Consider the following 23,797-nt stretch of genomic DNA (forward strand, 5'->3'; position numbering starts at 1 on the left):
CAAATGGTCAAGCCTGTTACAGATTTGCTGTACTCACACGTGTTAGTCAGAGGGTCCTTAGTCATGAACCACGAACCTCCTCCTTTCTAACAGACATAAAGGTATGCAGATGAATCCATACAGTTTGAACAATAGGATGTAATGCACAAAGAATATTTTGTAAAATATACATTTTATGATCACTTATAAATGGGTCTGTTGTCAAGTATTTTCACCAAAATAAACTGCTTCTGTGTCATGTTTCAGCTTGATAAGGTTGAGCATTCCCCTAGCCAGAGCAACAACACACACCAAAAGAGGTCAAGGACCTGTGCCTGCTGTTCTGTGATGGTGCACGTGCTTGGGTTGAAAACACAAAACCACCAAAACCGGTTTCGGCGGGGCAGGTATCAGCACGTCTCCAAAACGAGACGACATCATAATCATCATCCTACTGACTTGAGCCACACGTCTTGGTGAGAGGCATAAAAACACAGGCTGAGCCAACTGACTGATTGAACACCACGTTTTGTCTTTTTAGACCTGGATATGAGTGCTCCTCCTAGTGGGTTTCTCCATAGCAGCCAGAAACAATAACACTGTCACTCTTCCCATGTTATCATTGTTGACTCTAATGAGGAATCAAATCTAATGAGGGAAAGTCAAAAACTGTGTTTTGTGAATTCCAAATTGGGACATTACCGAGTCCAGCTACAGTAGGTGTTGATATGAAATTCAACAGGGGTGTAAGTGTTGGTTGAAGAGACCTTGGGTACTGTTTTTCTGAATTGACATCATAAAATAGACGGATTCATGGAATGCTGTTGGATTGAATGTTTGGACAAAGCTGACTTACACGTTCAAGGGTGAATCCATAACTTTTAGTCATGAAGTTGGCGGATGAAAAATGAATACGCAGCCAAGATATCACCACATACTTTGATAATCCTCTCTGAAAAAAAATTCTTATTGAGGTCAAAGGTCCAAATAACTACACAGTAGGGTCCAAAGTTACCTAAAGCATCTCCCTATCTATCCATCTGTAGCATTGTAAATCCTTCTCCCATGATTACATTTCTCCACCCACCTTTTCAGATTTACAGTTATTGGTTTACTCCTTAAACCAATAACAACTCATGAAAACGTGACTTAATGAGGCTTGTCACAAACCAGAAATAGATCCTTGCATCTGACACTTCACAGTATACAGTACGGTCTATTTGCCACCAATCATGTTCTATGCCATGACATTATTACAGTCCCCATCAACCAATGAGGTGGCAGTGTGCTGTTTGTCTGTCTGGCCCTCTCCGATGTCTACTTGACCTTTCAGCACATTCAGTATACATCATAAAGCTCAACGCGTCAATCGTCTCAAACCACATTACTCCCAAAAAATGGCCTCATAAAAACATGTCCGAGGTCTTTTGTTAGTTTCTTTTTTTCTTCTGGGCCCTTGGACCGGTCTGATCCTGATCCCTGCCGGCTCCTGGTTTCCATCTTCTCAGCACTTTGGGTTAACGAGGCCACTGGCCGGCCGGCTGCGTAGTGGAAATACCGCTGAAGGTGGCTGGCTGGCAGGATCCTGGGAAAGGACCTGAGGGTGAGGGGACACAGCTTATGTGCTCCAGTGTGTGAGTGACTCGCTGTGTGTGTGTTTGCGTGTGTGTGACTTGCTGTGTGTGTGTGTGTTTGCGTGTGTGTGTGTGACTTGCTGTGTGTGTGTGTTTGCGTGTGTGTCTACGGGTGTGCGTGTGTCTGCGAGAGAGTGTAAAATGAAGAGGCGCTAGTAAAAGACTGCAGTGTCACACGGCTACATAGCTGACATTGCTCCCTGTTTAGTTGGCTCTCTATCTCCTCCCCCTCCTCCTTCCCATCTCTCTCACACACACGCTCTCTCTTTCTGTCTCACACACATACACTCTCTCTCTCTCTCTCTCTCTCTCTCTCTCTCTCTCTCTCTCTCTCTCTCTCTCTCTCTCTCTCTCTCTCTCTCTCTCTCTCTCTCTCTCTCTCTCTCTCTCTCTCTCTCTGTCACTCTCTCTCTCTCTTAGTGTATGTGACCCCCCCCTAAGAAACGTTGGCGGGAGGGAACACCAGAAAAGGTGTTTGCTGAGTCAAAGGGACCAGAGTGACTGCAGCTGCCTTAACGAGAGCTGCGTGATCGAGAGCGACCTGTTTGTCTGTAGCAGGTGAACCAAATGACATGCTAAGACATTTGGTCCGTCTGAGATACGCCTACTTTTTACTGTTAGCAGGTAAACTAACATTGGATCAGTACACAACAGCAGTAGGGTTAGACCAGGAAACTGCTTCTTGTCACAATCTGTACATTAAAGAATGTACATCTGTGATTTCTCCCTGGTCATCATTTTATACAATCTATTCTGCATCATTATAAAATGTGACAACAGCTGCTCTGGGATACGTGCAATTAAGTTTTGGTGAGATGACACTATAGGTGAACTGCCAAGAATGTCAACTGACCCCAAAGTAAACTGACCTTATTCAGCTTTTCGTGTCACTTCCTGTTTGGGAACATCCCGTACTGTGGGTTTTCCTCATCATCTCTTCCCTGGTTGGCTGTGGCCATGGGAACCACACACTGGCTTTCTCTGTCCCATGTCACACTGCACGTTCATAGAAGAGATCAACACTTGACTGAGCTTTACTGAAACAGCACATATCTTTACTGCTGGGCATCAAGGTTGCTGTTTGCAGGGACTTGGGGGGTTTTAACAAGCTGACCCAGATGGAAATGCGAACAAAAAACATGATACAAACACTTGCAGGTGCTTGTCCCAACACAAACACACACACAAAATCAAACCTCAAACCACTGTCAAAAAATATTCTGAATTAAATACTGTGTGTGTACTACACAGTGTGTACTGTGTATCACTACATACTACACACATACTACACACATTGACAAGTTTTGGTTAGGCAACTTCCAGGAAGTATTATTTTTCAGAGTTTGTGCTGAGAGATCCTGTCAGAAACAAGGACCAGATTGTCCAGGTTGAATTCAAAGAGTGAAGCACGGATGGCCGGCATATGAACTTTGCCATCACTCAGCAAAAATCTGCCTTGTTTTAGATGTAACGGCTCTGTGCTCCCTCTAGTGTCACACGTTAGGAATAACCCTAACCCTAACGATACAGAGAAGATTAACTTTGTGTACATTTAGTTTTCCCTGGGTACATGGATGGCTTAGTATTCTGGCCTGATTAAGAAGACAATTAAGTGTCAATTAGGCTTAGTGGTTTAATTATACTGAACAAAAATATCAACGCAACATGCAAGATTTTGTTAACAGCTCATTTTAAAATTCAGTCAACTGAAATTAATGTATGAGGCTTGTAAATATATAATATTATGTCAAAAAAACTAAATATTGTAGCTATGTTGAATGAGGAACAGTGTGCTACTTTAACCAACTCGGTTCACATAAAGTGTGAAAAATAAGTGCAATACGTAGGCCGATATCTCAATGATAAGGCGAGTCCTTGAATTAACCCCGCTCTAGCACTAGATGTCCCTGCAACACAGAAGCAGGCAGATTCAGTTAAATCAATACGAAAGAATCACTTTCGTTTCTCTCGAAGTCCTCACCCCTTGTCTGTGAGCAGACTAAACAAACAATTTGTGAAACCGAGACTACTGTGTAGCACTCAACAAGTCGATCAGATCAGATCCCCAAATAACATTTAGTCGTTTGAGGTATGTACATTTGTATACTGCAACGTTCTGATTTATTTAATATATGTATTTTTCATTGATGGTGCATTCAAGTTGGGTGAAGATAAAATACTACCAACAAAGTTTTCATATTCAGTGAAACATGATATGTGTGTAGGACTTAAAGGAAGTCCAACACCTATGAACAAATGTAAACCTATAAATACATGTTGCAAATGTTTTGATCATGAAGTGTATTATGTTGTCTTTTTTCATATTTGTGCCATGAACAGAGTTGTAAAGATGGAACAATCAAGCTTCTCTCACGCTGAGGAGAAGAAAGCTCTCCCCTACTTAAAACCTGCAGGTAAAAAGACTGTAGTATAGCGTAAAATATCCTAAAAAACAATTAGAAACAAATAATGAACACAAACATTCATCCATTTCCGTTTTTATGTATTTTATAAATAAGCATAATTTGATTAAATCTGTGTCAACGTGTGTGTGTTTTGGTTCAGGCTTTGCTTTTGGTACGGCTGCCAAAACAGCCGTGCAACCAGAGGAGAACAAATCCATATTTAAAGGTAATTAAAAGTATAGCTGTACTTGTTATAATGTCAGGATCAGTGCCCGTGTCTTCTGGTCTCTCCTTGGGTCTCCTGGTAATCTACCAAACAATGTTAACGGTTCCTCCAAAGTGGTCTAAAGGTTCCCAACAGAGTTTTTTTTTTACTCTCTTTTTCAGAACTATCCTTACTGCAAGCGTCGCCATGGCGAGAGGTGGAGTGGTCCGAGGAGTGAGTAACAGCACCATGATACTAGAACTACACAGATCAGCACACACTACACAGCCAACCTAAACCCTCTTACTTCATTGCTAACCCGCTACACCGTCCTCTGAGTGACAGGGGTCAGATGGCTGAGCGGTTAGGGAATCGGGCTACCAATCAGAAGGTTGCCGGTTCGATTCCCATGACGTTGTGTCCCTGGGCAAGGCACTTAACCCTACTTGCCTCGGGGGAATGTCCCTGTACTTACTGTAAGTCACTCTGGATATGAGCGTCTGCTAAATGACAAAATGTAAATGTATGGCTGTTATACGTATTCACAGTCGGAAGGACACCCTGATGGAGTATATCAGTTTCTACAAGCCCAGCTGTGAGGGCGTGTCCCAGGCCCGGGTTCTGCTACTCGGGCCGGTCGGAGCCGGCAAGTCCAGCTTCATCAGCTCGGTTCAGTCTGCCTTTAGCGGCCGGGTCACCAACCGTGCTATGGTGGGCAATTCCTCAGCCAGCTTCACCAAGAAGGTAGGTGTTCAGGTAACCAGTTTATCCTCTGGATGGGGAGAGCTCTCATTGAATTGCAAGTTTCTTCGATTTTTTCTCTATGAGTTTTCCCAGGAGTTTTCCTTGAGGGGGTAGGTTGGTTCTATGGCCATATGTGAAGCACTCTGTGACATTCCTTGTAATAAGGGCTGTACAAGTAAAATTGGATTTGATTCCAGAGTCAGAGCACTGCTTAGTCTGGACTACTGCTGGGCTGGGCTGGGCTGGAACAAAAGGCTACACAACATACTCAGTTTGGTTAAACTGAAGCTAGGCAACCTTCATATGTAAAGTATCTATTTCCAGTGTTTTTACTAAGAGTAAATATTAATGAACTATTCACCACAAAATGAAAGGATCTCTAATTTATTTTTGTTGAAAAAACATAAGCATGAAATAGCTCCAAAATGAAATTCCTCAGTTTCCCCGACTGTGTCCTGTAGCTTCAGTCCTACACCGTCCGCCTGGCGAAGGCAGAACAGGGGGCGGGGTTGACCCTGTGTGACCTCATGGGCCTGGGCGAGGGCGGGACCACTGGACTGACACTTCACGACACCCTTGCTGTCATCAAAGGCCATGCACCAGAGGGACACAAGGTAGGTAATGAACCATGGAGAAGGCATGAAACCTCTAAAAGTCCCAAATGAATGGGAGTCTATGGACGGGGGATCCTCAAGTAAAACCCCATACAGCCTGTATGCACTGTATATTAAGGGTTCAGGCTATCTCAGCCCAATCAGACAAGCACTGATTCATGTTTACATTGTAGTTCAGCCCAGAACAACCAGTGAGGTCGGAGACGGTGGGTTATGTGAAGAAGCCTTTGCTGAAGGACAAGGTGCACTGTGTGGTCTTTGTGGTGGACGCCTCGAAGATCTCCACCTATCCTAAAAGCCTGAGCGACACCTTCCAGCAACTCAGGGACCACATCAGTGACCTCGGTGAGCAGAGAACCATCAACGTCATTACGTTATCAAAGAAACGGCTTCCGAACGAAGAGGGGTGTTTTTTTCTCTCAAAACGGGTGGGAATGTTGTGTTTCGTCCAGGTGTACATCAAGTGGCTTTGCTGACACATGTGGACAAGATCTGTCCAGACACGGCTCGAGACATCACCCAGGTGTACAAGAGCATGATCGTTCACCAGACGGTACTCTCTCCTGAACATATCGCTTACTTTTTTTGTGTATTTGTGCCAATAGTGGTACAGGCCACACTTAATTGAACAGGTTTTCACATTGAATCGTGTGTATGTGTCTGTTCCAGATCAACAAGGCTGGGGCTCTACTGGGCATGTCCACATCTTACATCGTCCCGGTGAAGAATTACTCATCAGAGCTTGATCTCAACAAGAACACAGACATCCTCCTGCTAAGTGCTGTGGACCACATCCTGCAATATGTGGACCTCTACTTCCAGGACAATGTTGCAACAGAATCTGTTTCAACATTGTCCTGGAAGTAGACAATAAACACCCTTCTTCATTTTGAAGCTGTTTCTTTGATATCGTAATGACGTTGATGGTTCTCTGCTCACCAAGATCACTGATGTGATCCCTGAGCTGCTCGAAGATTAGAACCTAAACCGTCTGTTTGACAAAAACACAGTCTGCAATTTTGTATCTCATTCATCTCATTGCAAAAAGTAAATGAATAAAGAATAAAGTACTGCCTACACATGTCTGCTCAATGAAGTCTTTCTGCAAGGTCCACAAATATAAAGTTACACATTTTATTAATTTCTTGTGTTTATAACTCAACATGTGCAGAGTGGCAGTTTGTAATAGTGTTTGTATGGGAACAAGACACAAATGTCGTGTTAGTAGGACTGGAAGGCAAGGTGAATCCCAATCGAGGTGGACTCAGGGAGATAAAAGGCTTCAGCAGCTCGTAACTAATGAACTAGACTGCAGTGGTCTTCAACCCTGGTCCTCAGGGCCCACTGCATGTTTTAGATGTTTCCCTGCTTCAACACACCTGATTCAAACGAATGGATAATTATCAGCAGGGCTCTCAAGTCTCACACATGTCAAACATTTCTCACGCTGAGAAGTAATGGATAACAATTAATGGACGAGATGAAGGAATACGGAGGGAAGTTTTCTGCGAGTTGATGGCTGTCTCGAGTTATACAAAGGTAAATGCCACCAACGTTTTGTTACCAAACAAAAGGTATGGTAATCTTACGCCAAACTTTTGATACAATTTGAGAGCCCTGATTATCAGGCTTCTGCTGAGCTTGATAATGACCCATTCATTTGAACCAGATGTTCGAGGGAGCAATTCGTCTCAGTGAGTTGATCTGTTTTAGTAATTTGTTATATTTTCTTTAGAAATATGGTCACTATATTAACATAAACCTGACTCATGGGCGTCGCTAGACTATTTTTACTGGGGCATGTGCAATTAATTAATTTAGATTGATAATCACGGAGGACTGTTTTTATTTATTTAAATGCAACGCAGTAACACAATCAACGCTTGTTAAAGCAACGGAGATTTAACCGAACACAATGATGCTTGCGCGCAGAAATTAATATCCTTGCGCGCCTGGGTGCTTGCCTGCTCTAAGCCACTGCAGCGCGCGCACAGAAGTACAGGTGTCGGCACGCAAGTTGGAACTAAGGTAGGCTATGAAAACATGACAAAACTAAGCAAGTTTCTAAATAATACCGATCTTATTTGGACTCAAACATTATTGGCTGCTGTAGATGACATTCCCAGTATTTGTTGTGGTGAAGGAATTGTAGTGAAGGAATTATAGTGTAGTCGGTTATCAGTGCATTGTGTTGCACACTTCTTGCACGCAGCAGGCTGTGGCCCAGTAGAACTTTATTTCTAGCAAAGCCCCTGAGTTTTTCATTACTAGGTCATCTATTCTAAAGGTGTTACTAGATTCAATGTATGATAGTATTTTATCACATATCAGCAAACACCATTTGCCTAAATATGGTTTCGTTTCGTCAAGGCAAGGAAAAGGGCGGTGCAGTTCAGGCTGAATCGAAACTTATCATTCAGTTAAATAATTTGAGGCTGAAGATAACATTAAATACTTGTAGTTACTATATGAACAAAAGTATTGGGACACCTGACCATCACACCTAGGAGTTTCTGGTGCTACGTGTTTGTTTCTGGTTCTATGTAAGTCCATATTTTGCCTTTGGATTTAGAATGTAGGTGTAATGTGTAGGTGTCCCACTACTGTACTTTTGTCTACACAGTATAACTTCACCTGAGAAAGATGGGGGAAAGTCTGTGGGCTTTGCATTTGTGAAAGATTGTCTTCATTAGACAGTGTATTATCTTTGGGGTCCCTATATTAAATATAATTTTAATTTAACTTCCAAAGGAACAACACTGAACCAAGAAGACCCATCAACACTTAAAGCTTCAGTTCCTCAGTGACCAAGATTATCTAGGATAATATGGAAACCAAACTAACAAAGGAGCAAGAAAGGGAGTTGTGTCGCCTACTTGGAAACGTCAAACTCCGTTTTTTGTACAAGGCCACTGTCCATGGTCACACAGCGGCTGTCTTTCACCAGCTATGTGACCGCCAAGGTCCCACACTCACTATAGGATACAACTCCTCTGGGTGCATCTTTGGAGGATACACTACCAAAGATTTTGGCGTAACCGGTCAATACGTCCAGGATGACAAAGCTTTCCTGTTCAGCTATAACGGGAGGAATATTGTTAAGTATCCTGTCACAAATATCACACAAGCGCTTTATCAAGTGAGCAGCACTGGCCCCTATTTTGGAAATGATTTGATTTTTTTACCAAATAACACAAGGACTGTTCAGTCTACTCCAGGAAACTATTACAACTTTAATGCAGTTGAAATGCATGGCAACAACCTGAAACTAACTGAATGTGAAGTGTTTCAAGTGGAAGGTAAACGCATTCAATATTTTATGTACCAAAAGTATGTTTGTACAGTAACCCGAAAAATAATGACCAGGCCTATTTCAAACTGCAAGTATTTACTACAAACAGAACATTTCTTCTTTCAGAGGGTATTGACTTTCTGGAGAAACCATGGAGGAACATCATTTGGGAAGCTGAGTAAGTCCAACTATCCAATTCGTCAGATCATCTTTGAGTTGCTTAGTCTCCTTCGAGACTAATATGACATGCAATTATAAAAATATAAAAATAAGACATGTAGGTAAATTAAGTAACATTTGTAAATCAGGCAAAAAAAGTTTATTGTTTTTCCACAGGAGAAAAAAGGAGCTGATAGAATCCATTAAGCAGTACAAGCCCATTATCAGTTCAGTGTCTCGGGCCAAGGTTCTGCTCATTGGTCCCGTTGGTGCTGGAAAGTCCAGCTTCTTCAACTCCATCAACTCCATCTTCAGAGGGCATGTGGCCAACCAGGCTTTATCCGGAAGCTCTAGCACCAGCCTCACCACTCGGGTAAGCTGCAAAACTGTATATTAAGATGGTGTGTTAATCATGTTTATTCATCATAAAACTCCTGTAAGATCACACTGTAAATAAATAGCTAAATTAACAAAATTGAATGGTATTTTATGCATAACACCAACCAAATTAACTACTATGTTTGTGATCACTCAAAACGATTCATTTTATTCTGATAATGGTATGAGACTGAGGTGTTAATGTGTAACTACTCTGCTCTCAGTTTCGTACCTACTCTGTGAAGGCTGGACGAGAGGGCAAACCCCTGCCAATCATATTGTGTGACACCATGGGATTGGAGGAGGCCACAGGGGTGGGAATAGATGTGGATGATGTCATCAGCATTCTTAAAGGTCACATGCCTAACAGACACCAGGTAAAGGCATGGCACACACTTAACAAACACACATGGACACACAAAGGTGTGAACTAATATTTGGGCATTTTTCTCCTTCAACTTGGTCTAGTTCCATCCCTCAGTCCCTCTCCAAACAGTTGATAAGTCAGCACAGCTGAAGGATCAGATCCATTGTGTTGCCTATGTTATCGATGGCTGCAAGGTCTCCATCATGTCTGCCAAAATGGAGGCAAAACTGTCTGCCATTCGCTGGAAGATCAACCGGCTAGGTAAGTTGTTTTAATTTAGACCTGTTTGCATTCACTTGCCCCAATCCTGGAATGTGTAAGCTCTGCATGCAACACCAAAACATAAGAATAGCTAAATGAACCTGACAATTAACTGTAGTAGCACAATATTGTCAAATGTTTTGGTAAGAAAATACATTTGCTAAAGAACTATTGTCTGTTTTTGTGTCCATGTGTCATACTGCCATGTACACCCTAATGCAGATCTGTTGTTCTCCAGGCATCCCTCAGCTGGTTCTGATGACTAAAGTGGATGAGGCCTGTCCCGATGTGGCAGACGACCTCAGGAACATCTACGTCAGCCAGTACATTAGGACAAAGGTGAGGCACTTTTTGTCTACAGGAATTCAATGAAACAAATATTGTTTTGGTTAAGTTGGTTACACTACATTATTAAGTATGGCGCTGATGAATAATCGAGACCCACGTACCAAAATCTAACTACAAACGAAACACGCATCAAACTACAGCGCTCAACATCACGACTGAGCGTTTTTGTCCGTGGGTTTTCTTCTGTAACAGGAAAGATAAACGTATCGTTTGTCATCTCTCGTAGGCGCAGGAAGTCAGTGTCCGTCTCGGTGTTCCCCTGTCCTGTGTGCTTCCTGTGAAGAACTACAGCGAGGAGCTGGAGCTGGACCTGAGCACTGACATCCTGCTCCTCACTGCTCTGGTCCAGATGCTGCGCAGCACTGACAGCTACTTTGATGACGTCAGTGAGCTAGATGTGCATGACTAGATGGGTGCATCTCAATTGTCAGGAGTGGCTACCTCTCCTAAGTGCATATCAGTGTGATGATCAGCCAATCAGGATTCGAGACCAGACCCCTGTGTTTTGGCCTCCCGCCTGCATGGTGCCCCTGCTTATCTGGTGAGTCACTGGGGGGCCCCCTGCCCCTTCATGTAGAATGAAAATGCATCTTAAAAAGAGCACCACTGTAAAGATGTATTTGGCTTTTATTGGGGCCCTGGTAGCTCACTGGTTAAGTGTGTGTACCATGTAAGTGGAGGTCTTACCGCAGGGACTGGGGTTCAAATCCCACTTGTCTGTCTTCACTGATCTGTCGCAAATTAAGCAGAAATGTGCCACAATCAAATGTATCTTTAAAAAAAGCAAGCTGAACTTAAGTTGGGTGAAAATGTAAGTACAGCCAAGCCTCTAAATATTTTGACAGTAATTAAAAAAATGGGTTTGAACTGCACTCCAATAAAGCAACAATTAAACAGTGGACAGAGAAACGGAAACTTTATTAATGTACAGTTAGCCAGACGGTACAGTTACTGTACAGAAAATACAACTGGAGTAAAATCATGGCTAAAATGTACATGACAAGAGAAATGGCTGATAACTTAAAATGAAACCACAAGCAGTCAGTGGGCATCCTTACTGTGTGATGTATAGGAAAACAAATGTCATTGCAATTGTTGTACATTACTGGTATCTAGGCGAATTATGATTTGGCAGCTGAGTTCCCAACAAAAAAAAGTAACAATTATTAATTGTAGGATTTTGTTCTCACCGATAACTTGGAAGAACACATTAACGTCAAATAGTGTTTAAAATACGTATGCAATGTTAGTGTAGGTAAAAGACACAGGCTTTCGAGCGTTAACGTTAAAATGACAGACTCAAGCACTTTGACGTCAACTGAGCGCTGACGTGCCAGATACACTAGCTGGCTGCTCCATTATAGCACACCAAAAACATGCCTGTCTCAAATCCTCTTTCCTCCAATCCTTCTCCTGTCCTTTTCTTTCCTAGATAACAATGACTGATTTGATAGCAATATCTGTTATATCCAAGTCCCGCACAGGCTTCATATTACACATCTGTCAAGCTCAGTGGTTGACAAAGTAAACAGGGACAAGGAAGTGGGATGGGCCCCAGAATCCTACTTTCTTGCCAAGGTCCTTACCAACTGCCATCCGATAGAGAACAGTTTGGTCTTGGCACAGCGAAAGAATCCTCCAACTAAGTACAAAGCATTTTGCAATGGCTTCCTTCATTCTGTCAACTGGGTTTGTATGAGAACAGTAAAACAACTAAAACAAGGCAGCAAAGTGAGAAAGCCATTTAAACTGGAAAACTATCAGGTTTTAGTGCAGGACAAACACACACACACATACATACATATACACACACACACATACGCGCACACACACAAGTCCAATGGGGGATTTCCTGCACAGGTACAGGGTATGGAGCAGGACATAGGTCAGAGCAGTATTCTTGGCACATGTATTGCAGCTATGAGCTGTGTCCCCAGGCCTCCAGTGTAAACACGTGCATTTACATAACCCCTCCATAAACGGGTTGGACGTTTACAAAGTTGGACTTGGCTTTAAAACGTGTGCTTTTGATCAAAGGCCAATTCACATGATACCCATTAAGCAAATATTTGGAATGGTATAATTTCTGTTGTCACTCACCACCTCTCTGTAGGTAAGGGATATTGCATTGTGCCATTCTGTTAAAGCGCTTCGATTTCTACAGGTCGTGGGTTGTTTGCGGCTGTGTGTAAAGTTCAGTTACACTGGGATAGGTGCAGTCCCAAACAGTACTGTGGCCGAGAGGGGCTCTCACGTATGAAGTGGGAGTAGCATGCTAGATTACACACCTTCCTTTAAGTCTGGTATGATATGCCTCGCATTGAAGATCCTAGCTGAGACTAGAAGCTGAATATCGACGGCATGAGTTGAGAGGCACCAAAGCTAAGCAGTATCTGATTCTGACCAAGTCGCTTTTTTGTCTGTCAAAAGTGTTTTCTGTGTACTGCGGCTATGGCAGTTTCAGAAACGCTGCTGGAGGAAGCGGGATCTGATTGAGGAGGGAATGTCACTTTGGCGCTCTGTGTTCAGACCTGACACAGTGCTTCATTACATCCACATTAAAAACATTCACTTTTCAAACAGTAAAAAAAAAAGACAAAAAAAATTAACAAAGAACTTCCTCTACAGAACTGTACAAGATTACAAATGATCAATAATTAGTTATACATATTTATATAACAACATTGGTTACTTAATAACACACTATAAAGATGTATTGTATTTGATTCTAAATGCAGTATCCCCTTCCGCAAAGCTGCTACAAGAACTACACTGAAGATATTTTTGGTAGTTGAAGCAGCATCCATTACAAAGGATTTTTGCCAGTAACTGTTTCACTATCAAGCAGACCCAAGGTGTTTTAATCTCTACCCAGCAAATTACTGTAGGGCCTTAAAGGCAACGCCTACCATGCTTGTAAGCCATTACTCCACAGCAGCGGGGGAGGAAATATCGCCCCCTGGAGGCGAGATCTCTAATCTGCTTTGACGATGCAAGGTTTGTATATTTGTTTTAGGTCCACGCTATACCCAGGCCAACATAATATAATGTGTATATGTACATGAAGCACTGGACCCATTAAGTGCCGTAGCAGGCGGGGTGGTATGCAAGTGACCCTGCGATAAACACCCTTTTCCACATCTCCACCAGTAGAGAGGCGAATGTCTGGAGATGGCTGGGCTGGGAGGGGGCGGGGCTTGTGAGAGGGGCAGGTCAGGTTTGGGATGGACAGTGAAAGCATGGTTCTGTGCCCCCCCCCCCCAACCAAGCGGGTCACCAAGCGTGCTATGGTGGGCAATTCCTCAGCCAGCTTCATCAAGAAGGTAGGTGTTCAGGTAACCAGTTTATCCTCTGGATGGGGAGAGCTCTCATTGAATTGCAAGTTTCTTCAATTTTTTCTCTGAGTTTTCCCGGGAGTTTTCCTTGAGGGGGTAGGTTGGTTCTATGGCCATATGTGAAGCACTCTGTGACATTCCTTGTAATAAGGGCTGTACAAGTAAAATTGGATTTGATTCCAGAGTCAGAGCACTGCTTAGTCTGGACTACTGCTGGGCTGGGCTGGGCTGGAACAAAAGGCTACACAACATACTCAGTTTGGTTAAACTGAAGCTAGGCAACCTTCATATGTAAAGTATCTATTTCCAGTGTTTTTACTAAGAGTAAATATTAATGAACTATTCACCACAAAATGAAAGGATCTCTAATTTATTTTTGTTGAAAAAACATAAGCATGAAATAGCTCCAAAATGAAATTCCTCAGTTTCCCCGACTGTGTCCTGTAGCTTCAGTCCTACACCGTCCGCCTGGCGAAGGCAGAACAGGGGGCGGGGTTGACCCTGTGTGACCTCATGGGCCTGGGCGAGGGCGGGACCACTGGACTGACACTTCACGACACCCTTGCTGTCATCAAAGGCCATGCACCAGAGGGACACAAGGTAGGTAATGAACCATGGAGAAGGCATGAAACCTCTAAAAGTCCCAAATGAATGGGAGTCTATGGACGGGGGATCCTCAAGTAAAACCCCATACAGCCTGTATGCACTGTATATTAAGGGTTCAGGCTATCTCAGCCCAATCAGACAAGCACTGATTCATGTTTACATTGTAGTTCAGCCCAGAACAACCAGTGAGGTCGGAGACGGTGGGTTATGTGAAGAAGCCTTTGCTGAAGGACAAGGTGCACTGTGTGGTCTTTGTGGTGGACGCCTCGAAGATCTCCACCTATCCTAAAAGCCTGAGCGACACCTTCCAGCAACTCAGGGACCACATCAGTGACCTCGGTGAGCAGAGAACCATCAACGTCATTACGTTATCAAAGAAACGGCTTCCGAACGAAGAGGGGTGTTTTTTTCTCTCAAAACGGGTGGGAATGTTGTGTTTCGACCAGGTGTACATCAAGTGGCTTTGCTGACACATGTGGACAAGATCTGTCCAGACACGGCTCGAGACATCACCCAGGTGTACAAGAGCATGATCGTTCACCAGACGGTACTCTCTCCTGAACATATCGCTTACTTTTTTTGTGTATTTGTGCCAATAGTGGTACAGGCCACACTTAATTGAACAGGTTTTCACATTGAATCGTGTGTATGTGTCTGTTCCAGATCAACAAGGCTGGGGCTCTACTGGGCATGTCCACATCTTACATCGTCCCGGTGAAGAATTACTCATCAGAGCTTGATCTCAACAAGAACACAGACATCCTCCTGCTAAGTGCTGTGGACCACATCCTGCAATATGTGGACCTCTACTTCCAGGACAATGTTGCAACAGAATCTGTTTCAACATTGTCCTGGAAGTAGACAATAAACACCCTTCTTCATTTTGAAGCTGTTTCTTTGATATCGTAATGACGTTGATGGTTCTCTGCTCACCAAGATCACTGATGTGATCCCTGAGCTGCTCGAAGATTAGAACCTAAACCGTCTGTTTGACAAAAACACAGTCTGCAATTTTGTATCTCATTCATCTCATTGCAAAAAGTAAATGAATAAAGAATAAAGTACTGCCTACACATGTCTGCTCAATGAAGTCTTTCTGCAAGGTCCACAAATATAAAGTTACACATTTTATTAATTTCTTGTGTTTATAACTCAACATGTGCAGAGTGGCAGTTTGTAATAGTGTTTGTATGGGAACAAGACACAAATGTCGTGTTAGTAGGACTGGAAGGCAAGGTGAATCCCAATCGAGGTGGACTCAGGGAGATAAAAGGCTTCAGCAGCTCGTAACTAATGAACTAGACTGCAGTGGTCTTCAACCCTGGTCCTCAGGGCCCACTGCATGTTTTAGATGTTTCCCTGCTTCAACACACCTGATTCAAACGAATGGATAATTATCAGCAGGGCTCTCAAGTCTCACACATGTCAAACATTTCTCACGCTGAGAAGTAATGGATAACAATTAATGGACGAGATGAAGGAATACGGAGGGAAGTTTTCTGCGAGTTGATGGCTGTCTCGAGTTATACAAAGGTAAATGCCACCAACGTTTTGTTACCAAACAAAAGGTATGGTAATCTTACGCCAAACTTTTGATACAATTTGAGAGCCCTGATTATCAGGCTTCTGCTGAGCTTGATAATGACCCATTCATTTGAACCAGATGTTCGAGGGAGCAATTCGTCTCAGTGAGTTGATCTGTTTTAGTAATTTGTTATATTTTCTTTAGAAATATGGTCACTATACTAACATAAACCTGACTCATGGGCGTCGCTAGACTATTTTTACTGGGGCATGTGCAATTAATTAATTTAGATTGATAATCACGGAGGACTGTTTTTATTTATTTAAATGCAACGCAGTAACACAATCAACGCTTGTTAAAGCAACGGAGATTTAACCGAACACAATGATGCTTGCGCGCAGAAATTAATATCCTTGCGCGCCTGGGTGCTTGCCTGCTCTAAGCCACTGCAGCGCGCGCACAGAAGTACAGGTGTCGGCACGCAAGTTGGAACTAAGGTAGGCTATGAAAACATGACAAAACTAAGCAAGTTTCTAAATAATACCGATCTTATTTGGACTCAAACATTATTGGCTGCTGTAGATGACATTCCCAGTATTTGTTGTGGTGAAGGAATTGTAGTGAAGGAATTATAGTGTAGTCGGTTATCAGTGCATTGTGTTGCACACTTCTTGCACGCAGCAGGCTGTGGCCCAGTAGAGCTTTATTTCTAGCAAAGCCCCTGAGTTTTTCATTACTAGGTCATCTATTCTAAAGGTGTTACTAGATTCAATGTATGATAGTATTTTATCACATATCAGCAAACACCATTTGCCTAAATATGGTTTCGTTTCGTCAAGGCAAGGAAAAGGGCGGTGCAGTTCAGGCTGAATCGAAACTTATCATTCAGTTAAATAATTTGAGGCTGAAGATAACATTAAATACTTGTAGTTACTATATGAACAAAAGTATTGGGACACCTGACCATCACACCTAGGAGTTTCTGGTGCTACGTGTTTGTTTCTGGTTCTATGTAAGTCCATATTTTGCCTTTGGATTTCGAATGTAGGTGTAATGTGTAGGTGTCCCACTACTGTACTTTTGTCTACACAGTATAACTTCACCTGAGAAAGATGGGGGAAAGTCTGTGGGCTTTGCATTTGTGAAAGATTGTCTTCATTAGACAGTGTATTATCTTTGGGGTCCCTATATTAAATATAATTTTAATTTAACTTCCAAAGGAACAACACTGAACCAAGAAGACCCATCAACACTTAAAGCTTCAGTTCCTCAGTGACCAAGATTATCTAGGATAATATGGAAACCAAACTAACAAAGGAGCAAGAAAGGGAGTTGTGTCGCCTACTTGGAAACGTCAAACTCCGTTTTTTGTACAAGGCCACTGTCCATGGTCACACAGCGGCTGTCTTTCACCAGCTATGTGACCGCCAAGGTCCCACACTCACTATAGGATACAACTCCTCTGGGTGCATCTTTGGAGGATACACTACCAAAGATTTTGGCGTAACCGGTCAATACGTCCAGGATGACAAAGCTTTCCTGTTCAGCTATAACGGGAGGAATATTGTTAAGTATCCTGTCACAAATATCACACGAGCGCTTTATCAAGTGAGCAGCACTGGCCCCTATTTTGGAAATGATTTGATTTTTTTACCAAATAACACGAGGACTGTTCAGTCTACTCCAGGAAACTTTTACAACTTTAATGCAGTTGAAATGCATGGCAACAACCTGACACTAACTGAATGTGAAGTGTTTCAAGTGGCAGGTGAGAACACACACAATGTTGAAGGCTATGTTCCAACAGTATGTTCTAACAGTAACCCTAATTATGTCCAGATAAATAGGCCAAATTGTCAAGTATTTACTACAATTTCTTTTCAGAGGGCAGTGACATCCTGCAGAAACCATGGCGGAGCATCATTTGGAAAGCTGAGTAGGTCCAACTGTAATTTATCAATGAAGTTTGTTTTACTTTGAATGACAAATGGAAATGTAATTAGAACACTATCACATACATTTTCTACACTGGTTGGAATATCATAATGAGCACGTAAAGCACACACTTGAACATTTCCTTATCATTAGTAAATCGGCAAATATGTTTTCTTGTTCCACAGGAAAAGAAAAGAGCTGATAGAATTCATTAAGCAGTACAAGCCCACAATCAGCTCAGTGTCTCGGGCCAAGGTTCTGCTCATTGGTCCCGTTGGTGCTGGAAAGTCCAGCTTCTTCAACTCCATCAACTCCATCTTCAGAGGTCACGTGACCAGCCAGGCTATATCAGGAAGCTCTAGCACCAGCCTTTCCACTCAGGTAAAGTTAGTGGTAGTGAGCTGCCATTTCCTCCAAGCTGCTGTATTTAACGTTTAATTCAATGTTGACGTCTTTTTAAAAACACGTGATAGTTTGAGTCTAAACTCTTTGAATCTAGTTGTGACGGACTAGAATTTTTTTACACATACTCAACCATAATATTGACTTTACTATTGTAATGAGCTCACCCATGCTACTTCAAAAAAATGTCTGTTTCCTTTTGTTGTGATAATGGTATGAGACTAAGGTGTTGATGTAACTTCTCTGCTTGTCAGTTTCGTACCTACTCTGTGAAGGCTGGACGAGAGGGCAAACCCCTGCCGATTCTAATGTGTGACACCATGGGACTGGAGGAGGCCACAGGGGCTGGAGTTGATATTGATGATGTCATCAGCATTCTCAGAGGTCACATGCCTGACAGACACCAGGTGAAGACATGGTACACACATCTACAAACACACACATATATATATATATATGCCCTGTGTGTCACACACACACACACACACACACACACACACACATTTGTGCATTAATATTTGAACTTTCTCTCCTCTGTCTAGTTTCATCCAACAGTCCCTCTTCAACCAGAGGCCCATGGTTACCGTCGTTCTCCTGAGCTGCAGGATAAGATCCACTGTGTTGCCTACGTTATCGATGCCTGCAAAGTCTCCATCTTATCTGCCAAAATGGAGGAGAAATTTGCTGCCATTCGCAAGAAGGTCAATCTGCTAGGTCAGTCGTGAAAACCATGGCTACCACTGGGGTGGAGCTGACCCACGAGCTACAGTAGACACCAACTTAATTCAAGATGTGCCACAGATGTGGAGAACGCATGTAGAACCACACAACTTATTACATTTTATTTAATTAGTTAATTTAATATTTAAATTAGACTATTGACTACTTGATAGGATACAGTACCAGGGGGTCAGATGGCTGAGTGGTTAGGGAGTCGGGCTATTAATCAGAAGGTTGTTGGTTCGATTCCCGGCCGTGCCACATGGCGTTGTGTCCTTGGGCAAGGCACTTCAACCCACTTGCCTCGGGGAGAATGTCCCTGTACTTACTGTAAGTCGCTCTGGATAAGAGCGTCTGCTAAATGACTAAATGTAATGTAAGTACCAGGTGTAACAATAGTAGGAGTGAGTGAAATGCATATTCATTAACCCTTTTTTCAAAGTCAAACGCCACTAATGCAGATCTGTTCTCCAGGCATCCCTCAGCTGGTTCTGATGACTAAAGTGGATGAGGCCTGTCCCGATGTGGCAGATGACCTCAAGGACATCTACATCAGCCAGTACATTAGGACAAAGGTGAGGGCCCCTGTAATTAAAGCAATGATACAATATTTTCTGTATTTCAGAGCTCTGGTCCTTCTGTAACTCCAAAGCTAAACGTACTGTTGGCATCTCTCGTAGGCGCAGGAAGTCAGTGTCCGTCTCGGTGTTCCCCTGTCCTGTGTGCTTCCTGTGAACTACAGCGAGGAGCTGGAGCTGGACTTGAGCACTGACATCCTGCTCCTCACTGCTCTGGTCCAGATGCTGCGCTGCACTGACAACTACTTTGATGACGTCAGCGATGTGCATGACTAGATGGGTGCATCTCATTTGTCAGGAGTGGCTACCTTTCCTCCCTCTCCTCCCCCCCACACACATTTCCACACACTCCTAACCCATGTTATATGGATACTGGAAACGTACTGTCTTCATGGATTCCTTTTTGTTGGGCTATAGTTGTATTACCACCAGCTTATACTTTTCGTACAAAGTCTTAGGTTAGTTACCTGAAACCAACCCTTATGAAAGTGGGGGTAGATGTTAAACTTCTTACTGCCTTTTGATGCAACTTTTGTTTGGTAAACAACTTTTATTACACAAAGTTCTCTTTTCTAACAGAATTCATAATACCGAGTTGGCTTGTATCAAACAGAAATAAAGGAGATATGTGGATAAGCATGCACAACAGAGAAGTGTTGATACACACCAACAAAGAAGTTTCACTATCCTTGCAAGCAGACCCAAGGTGTTTTAATCTCTACCCAGCAAATTACTGTAGGGCCTTAAAACCCTTGTGCTGCCTTCGGGTCACAATGACCCGAAGGCAAAATACAAAGACCCAATACAAAGACCCAATACAAAAATAAATAATAAGCATTTTCTTTTAATGTTCTCGCTGTGGGGGCTCTGAGACAGCCCGACGGTTAATAGAAAATGTTTCACTTTGTTTTTGTATTAGGTAAAGTTGTTGCTACACGATGGTGGGTCACAATGACCCTAAGGTAACACATGGGTTAAAGGCATTGCCTACCATGCTTGTAAACCCCTTTGGTCATTCCATCCAAAACACACATGCTAACCCCTGTGTTCAATTCATCCCAAAAACACACATGCTAACCCCTTTGGTCATTTCATCCAAAACACACATGCTAACCCCTGTATTCAATTCATCCCAAAAACACACATGCTAACCCCTTTGGTCATTTCATCCAAAACACGTGCTAACCCCTATGGTCATTTTATCCAAAACACACATCAGAATCAGAAAGGGATTTATTCGCCATGAAAGTTTGCACAGACAAGGAATTTGCTTTGGCAGGAAGGTGCATACAATAAACATATGACTCCTTTGGTCATTTCATTCTGAAAACACATTCTAACCCCTTTGGTCATTTTATCCAAAAACACATGCTAACCCCTTTGGTCATTTCATCCAAAAAACGTGTGCTAACCCCTTTGGTCATTTCATCCCAAAACACACATGCTAACCCCTTTGGTCATTTCATCCCAAAACACACATGCTAACCCCTTTGGTCATTTCATTCCAAAACACATGCTAACCCCTTTGGTCATTTCATTCCAAAACACACATGCTAACCCCTTTGGTCATTTCCCCCAAAGCACACATGCTAACCCCTTTGGTCATTTCATCCGAAAAACACATGCTAACCCCTTTGGTCATTTCATCCAAAAAATGCATGCTAACCCCTTTGGTCATTTCATCCCAAACACACATGCTAACCCCTTTGGTCATTTCATCCAAAACACACACGCTAACCCCTGTGTTCAATTCATCCCAAAAACACACATGCTAACCCCTTTGGTCATTTCATCCAAAACACACATGCTAACCCCTGTATTCAATTCATCCCAAAAACACACATGCTAACCCCTTTGGTCATTTCCCCCAAAGCACACATGCTAACCCCTTTGGTCATTTCATCCGAAAAACACATGCTAACCCCTTTGGTCATTTCATCCCAAAACACACATGCTAACCCCTTTGGTCATTTCATTCCAAAACACACATGCTAACCCCTTTGGTCATTTCATTCCAAAACACACATGCTAACCCCTTTGGTCATTTCCCCCAAAGCACACATGCTAACCCCTTTGGTCATTTCATCCGAAAAACACATGCTAACCCCTTTGGTCATTTCATCCAAAAAATGCGTGCTAACCCCTTTGGTCATTTCATCCCAAACACACATGCTAACCCCTTTGGTCATTTCATCCAAAACACACACGCTAACCCCTGTGTTCAATTCATCCCAAAAACACACATGCTAACCCCTTTGGTCATTTCATCCAAAACACGTGCTAACCCCTATGGTCATTTTATCCAAAACACACATCAGAATCAGAAAGGGATTTATTCGCCATGAAAGTTTGCACAGACAAGGAATTTGCTTTGGCAGGAAGGTGCATACAATAAACATATATGACTCCTTTGGTCATTTCATTCTGAAAACACATTCTAACCCCTTTGGTCATTTTATCCAAAAACACATGCTAACCCCTTTGGTCATTTCATCCAAAAAACGTGTGCTAACCCCTTTGGTCATTTCATCCCAAAACACACATGCTAACCCCTTTGGTCATTTCATCCGAAAAACACATGCTAACCCCTTTGGTCATTTCATCCCAAACACACATGCTAACCCCTTTGGTCATTTCATCCAAAACACACACGCTAACCCCTGTGTTCAATTCATCCCAAAAACACACATGCTAACCCCTTTGGTCATTTCATCCAAAACACACATGCTAACCCCTGTATTCAATTCATCCCAAAAACACACATGCTAACCCCTTTGGTCATTTCCCCCAAAGCACACATGCTAACCCCTTTGGTCATTTCATCCGAAAAACACATGCTAACCCCTTTGGTCATTTCATCCCAAAACACACATGCTAACCCCTTTGGTCATTTCATTCCAAAACACACATGCTAACCCCTTTGGTCATTTCATTCCAAAACACACATGCTAACCCCTTTGGTCATTTCCCCCAAAGCACACATGCTAACCCCTTTGGTCATTTCATCCGAAAAACACATGCTAACCCCTTTGGTCATTTCATCCAAAAAATGCGTGCTAACCCCTTTGGTCATTTCATCCCAAACACACATGCTAACCCCTTTGGTCATTTCATCCAAAACACACACGCTAACCCCTGTGTTCAATTCATCCCAAAAACACACATGCTAACCCCTTTGGTCATTTCATCCAAAACACACATGCTAACCCCTGTATTCAATTCATCCCAAAAACACACATGCTAACCCCTTTGGTCATTTCCCCCAAAGCACACATGCTAACCCCTTTGGTAATTTCATCCGAAAAACACATGCTAACCCCTTTGGTCATTTCATCCCAAAACACACATGCTAACCCCTTTGGTCATTTCATTCCAAAACACACATGCTAACCCCTTTGGTCATTTCATTCCAAAACACACATGCTAACCCCTTTGGTCATTTCCCCCAAAGCACACATGCTAACCCCTTTGGTCATTTCATCCGAAAAACACATGCTAACCCCTTTGGTCATTTCATCCAAAAAATGCGTGCTAACCCCTTTGGTCATTTCATCCCAAACACACATGCTAACCCCTTTGGTCATTTCATCCAAAACACACACGCTAACCCCTGTGTTCAATTCATCCCAAAAACACACATGCTAACCCCTTTGGTCATTTCATCCAAAACACACATGCTAACCCCTGTATTCAATTCATCCCAAAAACACACATGCTAACCCCTTTGGTCATTTCATCCAAAACACGTGCTAACCCCTATGGTCATTTTATCCAAAACACACATCAGAATCAGAAAGGGATTTATTCGTCACAGACAAGGAATTTGCTTTGGCAGGAAGGTGCATACAATAAACATATGACTCCTTTGGTCATTTCATTCCGAAAACACACATGCTAACCCCTTTGGTCATTTCATTCCAAAACACACATGCTAACCCCTTTGGTCATTTCATTCCAAAACACACATGCTAACCCCTTTGGTCATTTCATTCCAAAACACACATGCTAACCCCTTTGGTCATTTCATTCCAAAAACACATCCTAACCCCTTTGGTCATGTCATCCCAAAAACACACATGATAGCCCCTTTGGTCATGTCATCCAAAACACACATCAGAATCAGTAAGGGATTTATTCGCCATGAAAGTTTGCACAGATGAGGAATTTGCTTTGGCAGGAAGGTGCATACAATAAACATATAGGAATATTTTGTGGTCTAACTATACTAAGGGTACATAAACCAGCAATACTAAGTGGAATTGGAATTAAAACAAAATAAATAAACCCCTAACCCCTTTGGTCATTTCATC

The 23,797-nt window shown here is 42.6% G+C and overlaps 4 protein-coding genes across 8 annotated transcripts; all 4 read left to right on the plus strand.

The window, feature by feature from the left end:
• The first annotated feature begins 3,567 nt into the window (after positions 1 to 3,567).
• On the plus strand, positions 3,568 to 6,658 carry LOC134011366 (interferon-induced protein 44-like). 2 transcript variants are annotated; one of them, XM_062450965.1, is made up of 9 exons: positions 3,568 to 3,702; positions 3,954 to 4,027; positions 4,179 to 4,244; positions 4,406 to 4,457; positions 4,772 to 4,967; positions 5,429 to 5,581; positions 5,755 to 5,926; positions 6,034 to 6,134; positions 6,251 to 6,658. In XM_062450965.1, the coding sequence occupies exons 2-9, from the start codon at positions 3,964 to 3,966 to the stop codon at positions 6,446 to 6,448; spliced, it is 1,002 nt and encodes a 333-aa protein (XP_062306949.1). In that variant the 5' UTR covers positions 3,568 to 3,702; positions 3,954 to 3,963; the 3' UTR covers positions 6,449 to 6,658. The 2 variants fall into 2 exon arrangements, with proteins under 2 accessions (XP_062306949.1, XP_062306950.1); XM_062450966.1 differs by lacking the exon at positions 5,429 to 5,581.
• Positions 6,659 to 7,497: 839 nt separating this feature from the next.
• LOC134011223 (interferon-induced protein 44-like) lies at positions 7,498 to 11,285 on the plus strand. Of its 2 annotated transcripts, none has more exons than XM_062450749.1 (8): positions 7,498 to 7,609; positions 8,333 to 8,880; positions 9,000 to 9,051; positions 9,210 to 9,405; positions 9,635 to 9,787; positions 9,879 to 10,038; positions 10,277 to 10,377; positions 10,613 to 11,285. In XM_062450749.1, exons 2-8 carry the CDS (start codon positions 8,409 to 8,411, stop codon positions 10,793 to 10,795), a joined length of 1,317 nt encoding a protein of 438 aa, XP_062306733.1. In that variant the 5' UTR covers positions 7,498 to 7,609; positions 8,333 to 8,408; the 3' UTR covers positions 10,796 to 11,285. The 2 variants fall into 2 exon arrangements, with proteins under 2 accessions (XP_062306733.1, XP_062306734.1); XM_062450750.1 differs by lacking the exon at positions 7,498 to 7,609 and adding an exon at positions 8,034 to 8,124.
• A 2,340-nt stretch (positions 11,286 to 13,625) lies between these two features.
• On the plus strand, positions 13,626 to 15,398 carry LOC134010833 (interferon-induced protein 44-like). Its single transcript, XM_062450116.1, has 5 exons — positions 13,626 to 13,709; positions 14,169 to 14,321; positions 14,495 to 14,666; positions 14,774 to 14,874; positions 14,991 to 15,398. The coding sequence occupies exons 1-5, from the start codon at positions 13,626 to 13,628 to the stop codon at positions 15,186 to 15,188; spliced, it is 708 nt and encodes a 235-aa protein (XP_062306100.1). The 3' UTR covers positions 15,189 to 15,398.
• A 395-nt stretch (positions 15,399 to 15,793) lies between these two features.
• LOC134011222 (interferon-induced protein 44-like) lies at positions 15,794 to 20,328 on the plus strand. Of its 3 annotated transcripts, XM_062450747.1 has the most exons (9): positions 15,794 to 15,860; positions 16,254 to 16,349; positions 17,073 to 17,620; positions 17,737 to 17,788; positions 17,973 to 18,168; positions 18,444 to 18,596; positions 18,732 to 18,903; positions 19,384 to 19,484; positions 19,590 to 20,325. In XM_062450747.1, the coding sequence occupies exons 3-9, from the start codon at positions 17,149 to 17,151 to the stop codon at positions 19,761 to 19,763; spliced, it is 1,320 nt and encodes a 439-aa protein (XP_062306731.1). In that variant the 5' UTR covers positions 15,794 to 15,860; positions 16,254 to 16,349; positions 17,073 to 17,148; the 3' UTR covers positions 19,764 to 20,325. The 3 variants fall into 3 exon arrangements, with proteins under 3 accessions (XP_062306731.1, XP_062306730.1, XP_062306732.1); XM_062450746.1 differs by lacking the exon at positions 15,794 to 15,860 and having other exon boundaries at positions 16,227 to 16,349; XM_062450748.1 differs by lacking the exons at positions 15,794 to 15,860; positions 16,254 to 16,349 and adding an exon at positions 16,770 to 16,864 and having other exon boundaries at positions 19,590 to 20,328.
• The last annotated feature ends 3,469 nt before the right edge of the window (positions 20,329 to 23,797 follow it).

The sequence above is a fragment of the Osmerus eperlanus genome, chromosome 24 (genome assembly GCF_963692335.1).
Source record: "Osmerus eperlanus chromosome 24, fOsmEpe2.1, whole genome shotgun sequence".
NCBI lineage: Eukaryota > Metazoa > Chordata > Actinopteri > Osmeriformes > Osmeridae > Osmerus > Osmerus eperlanus.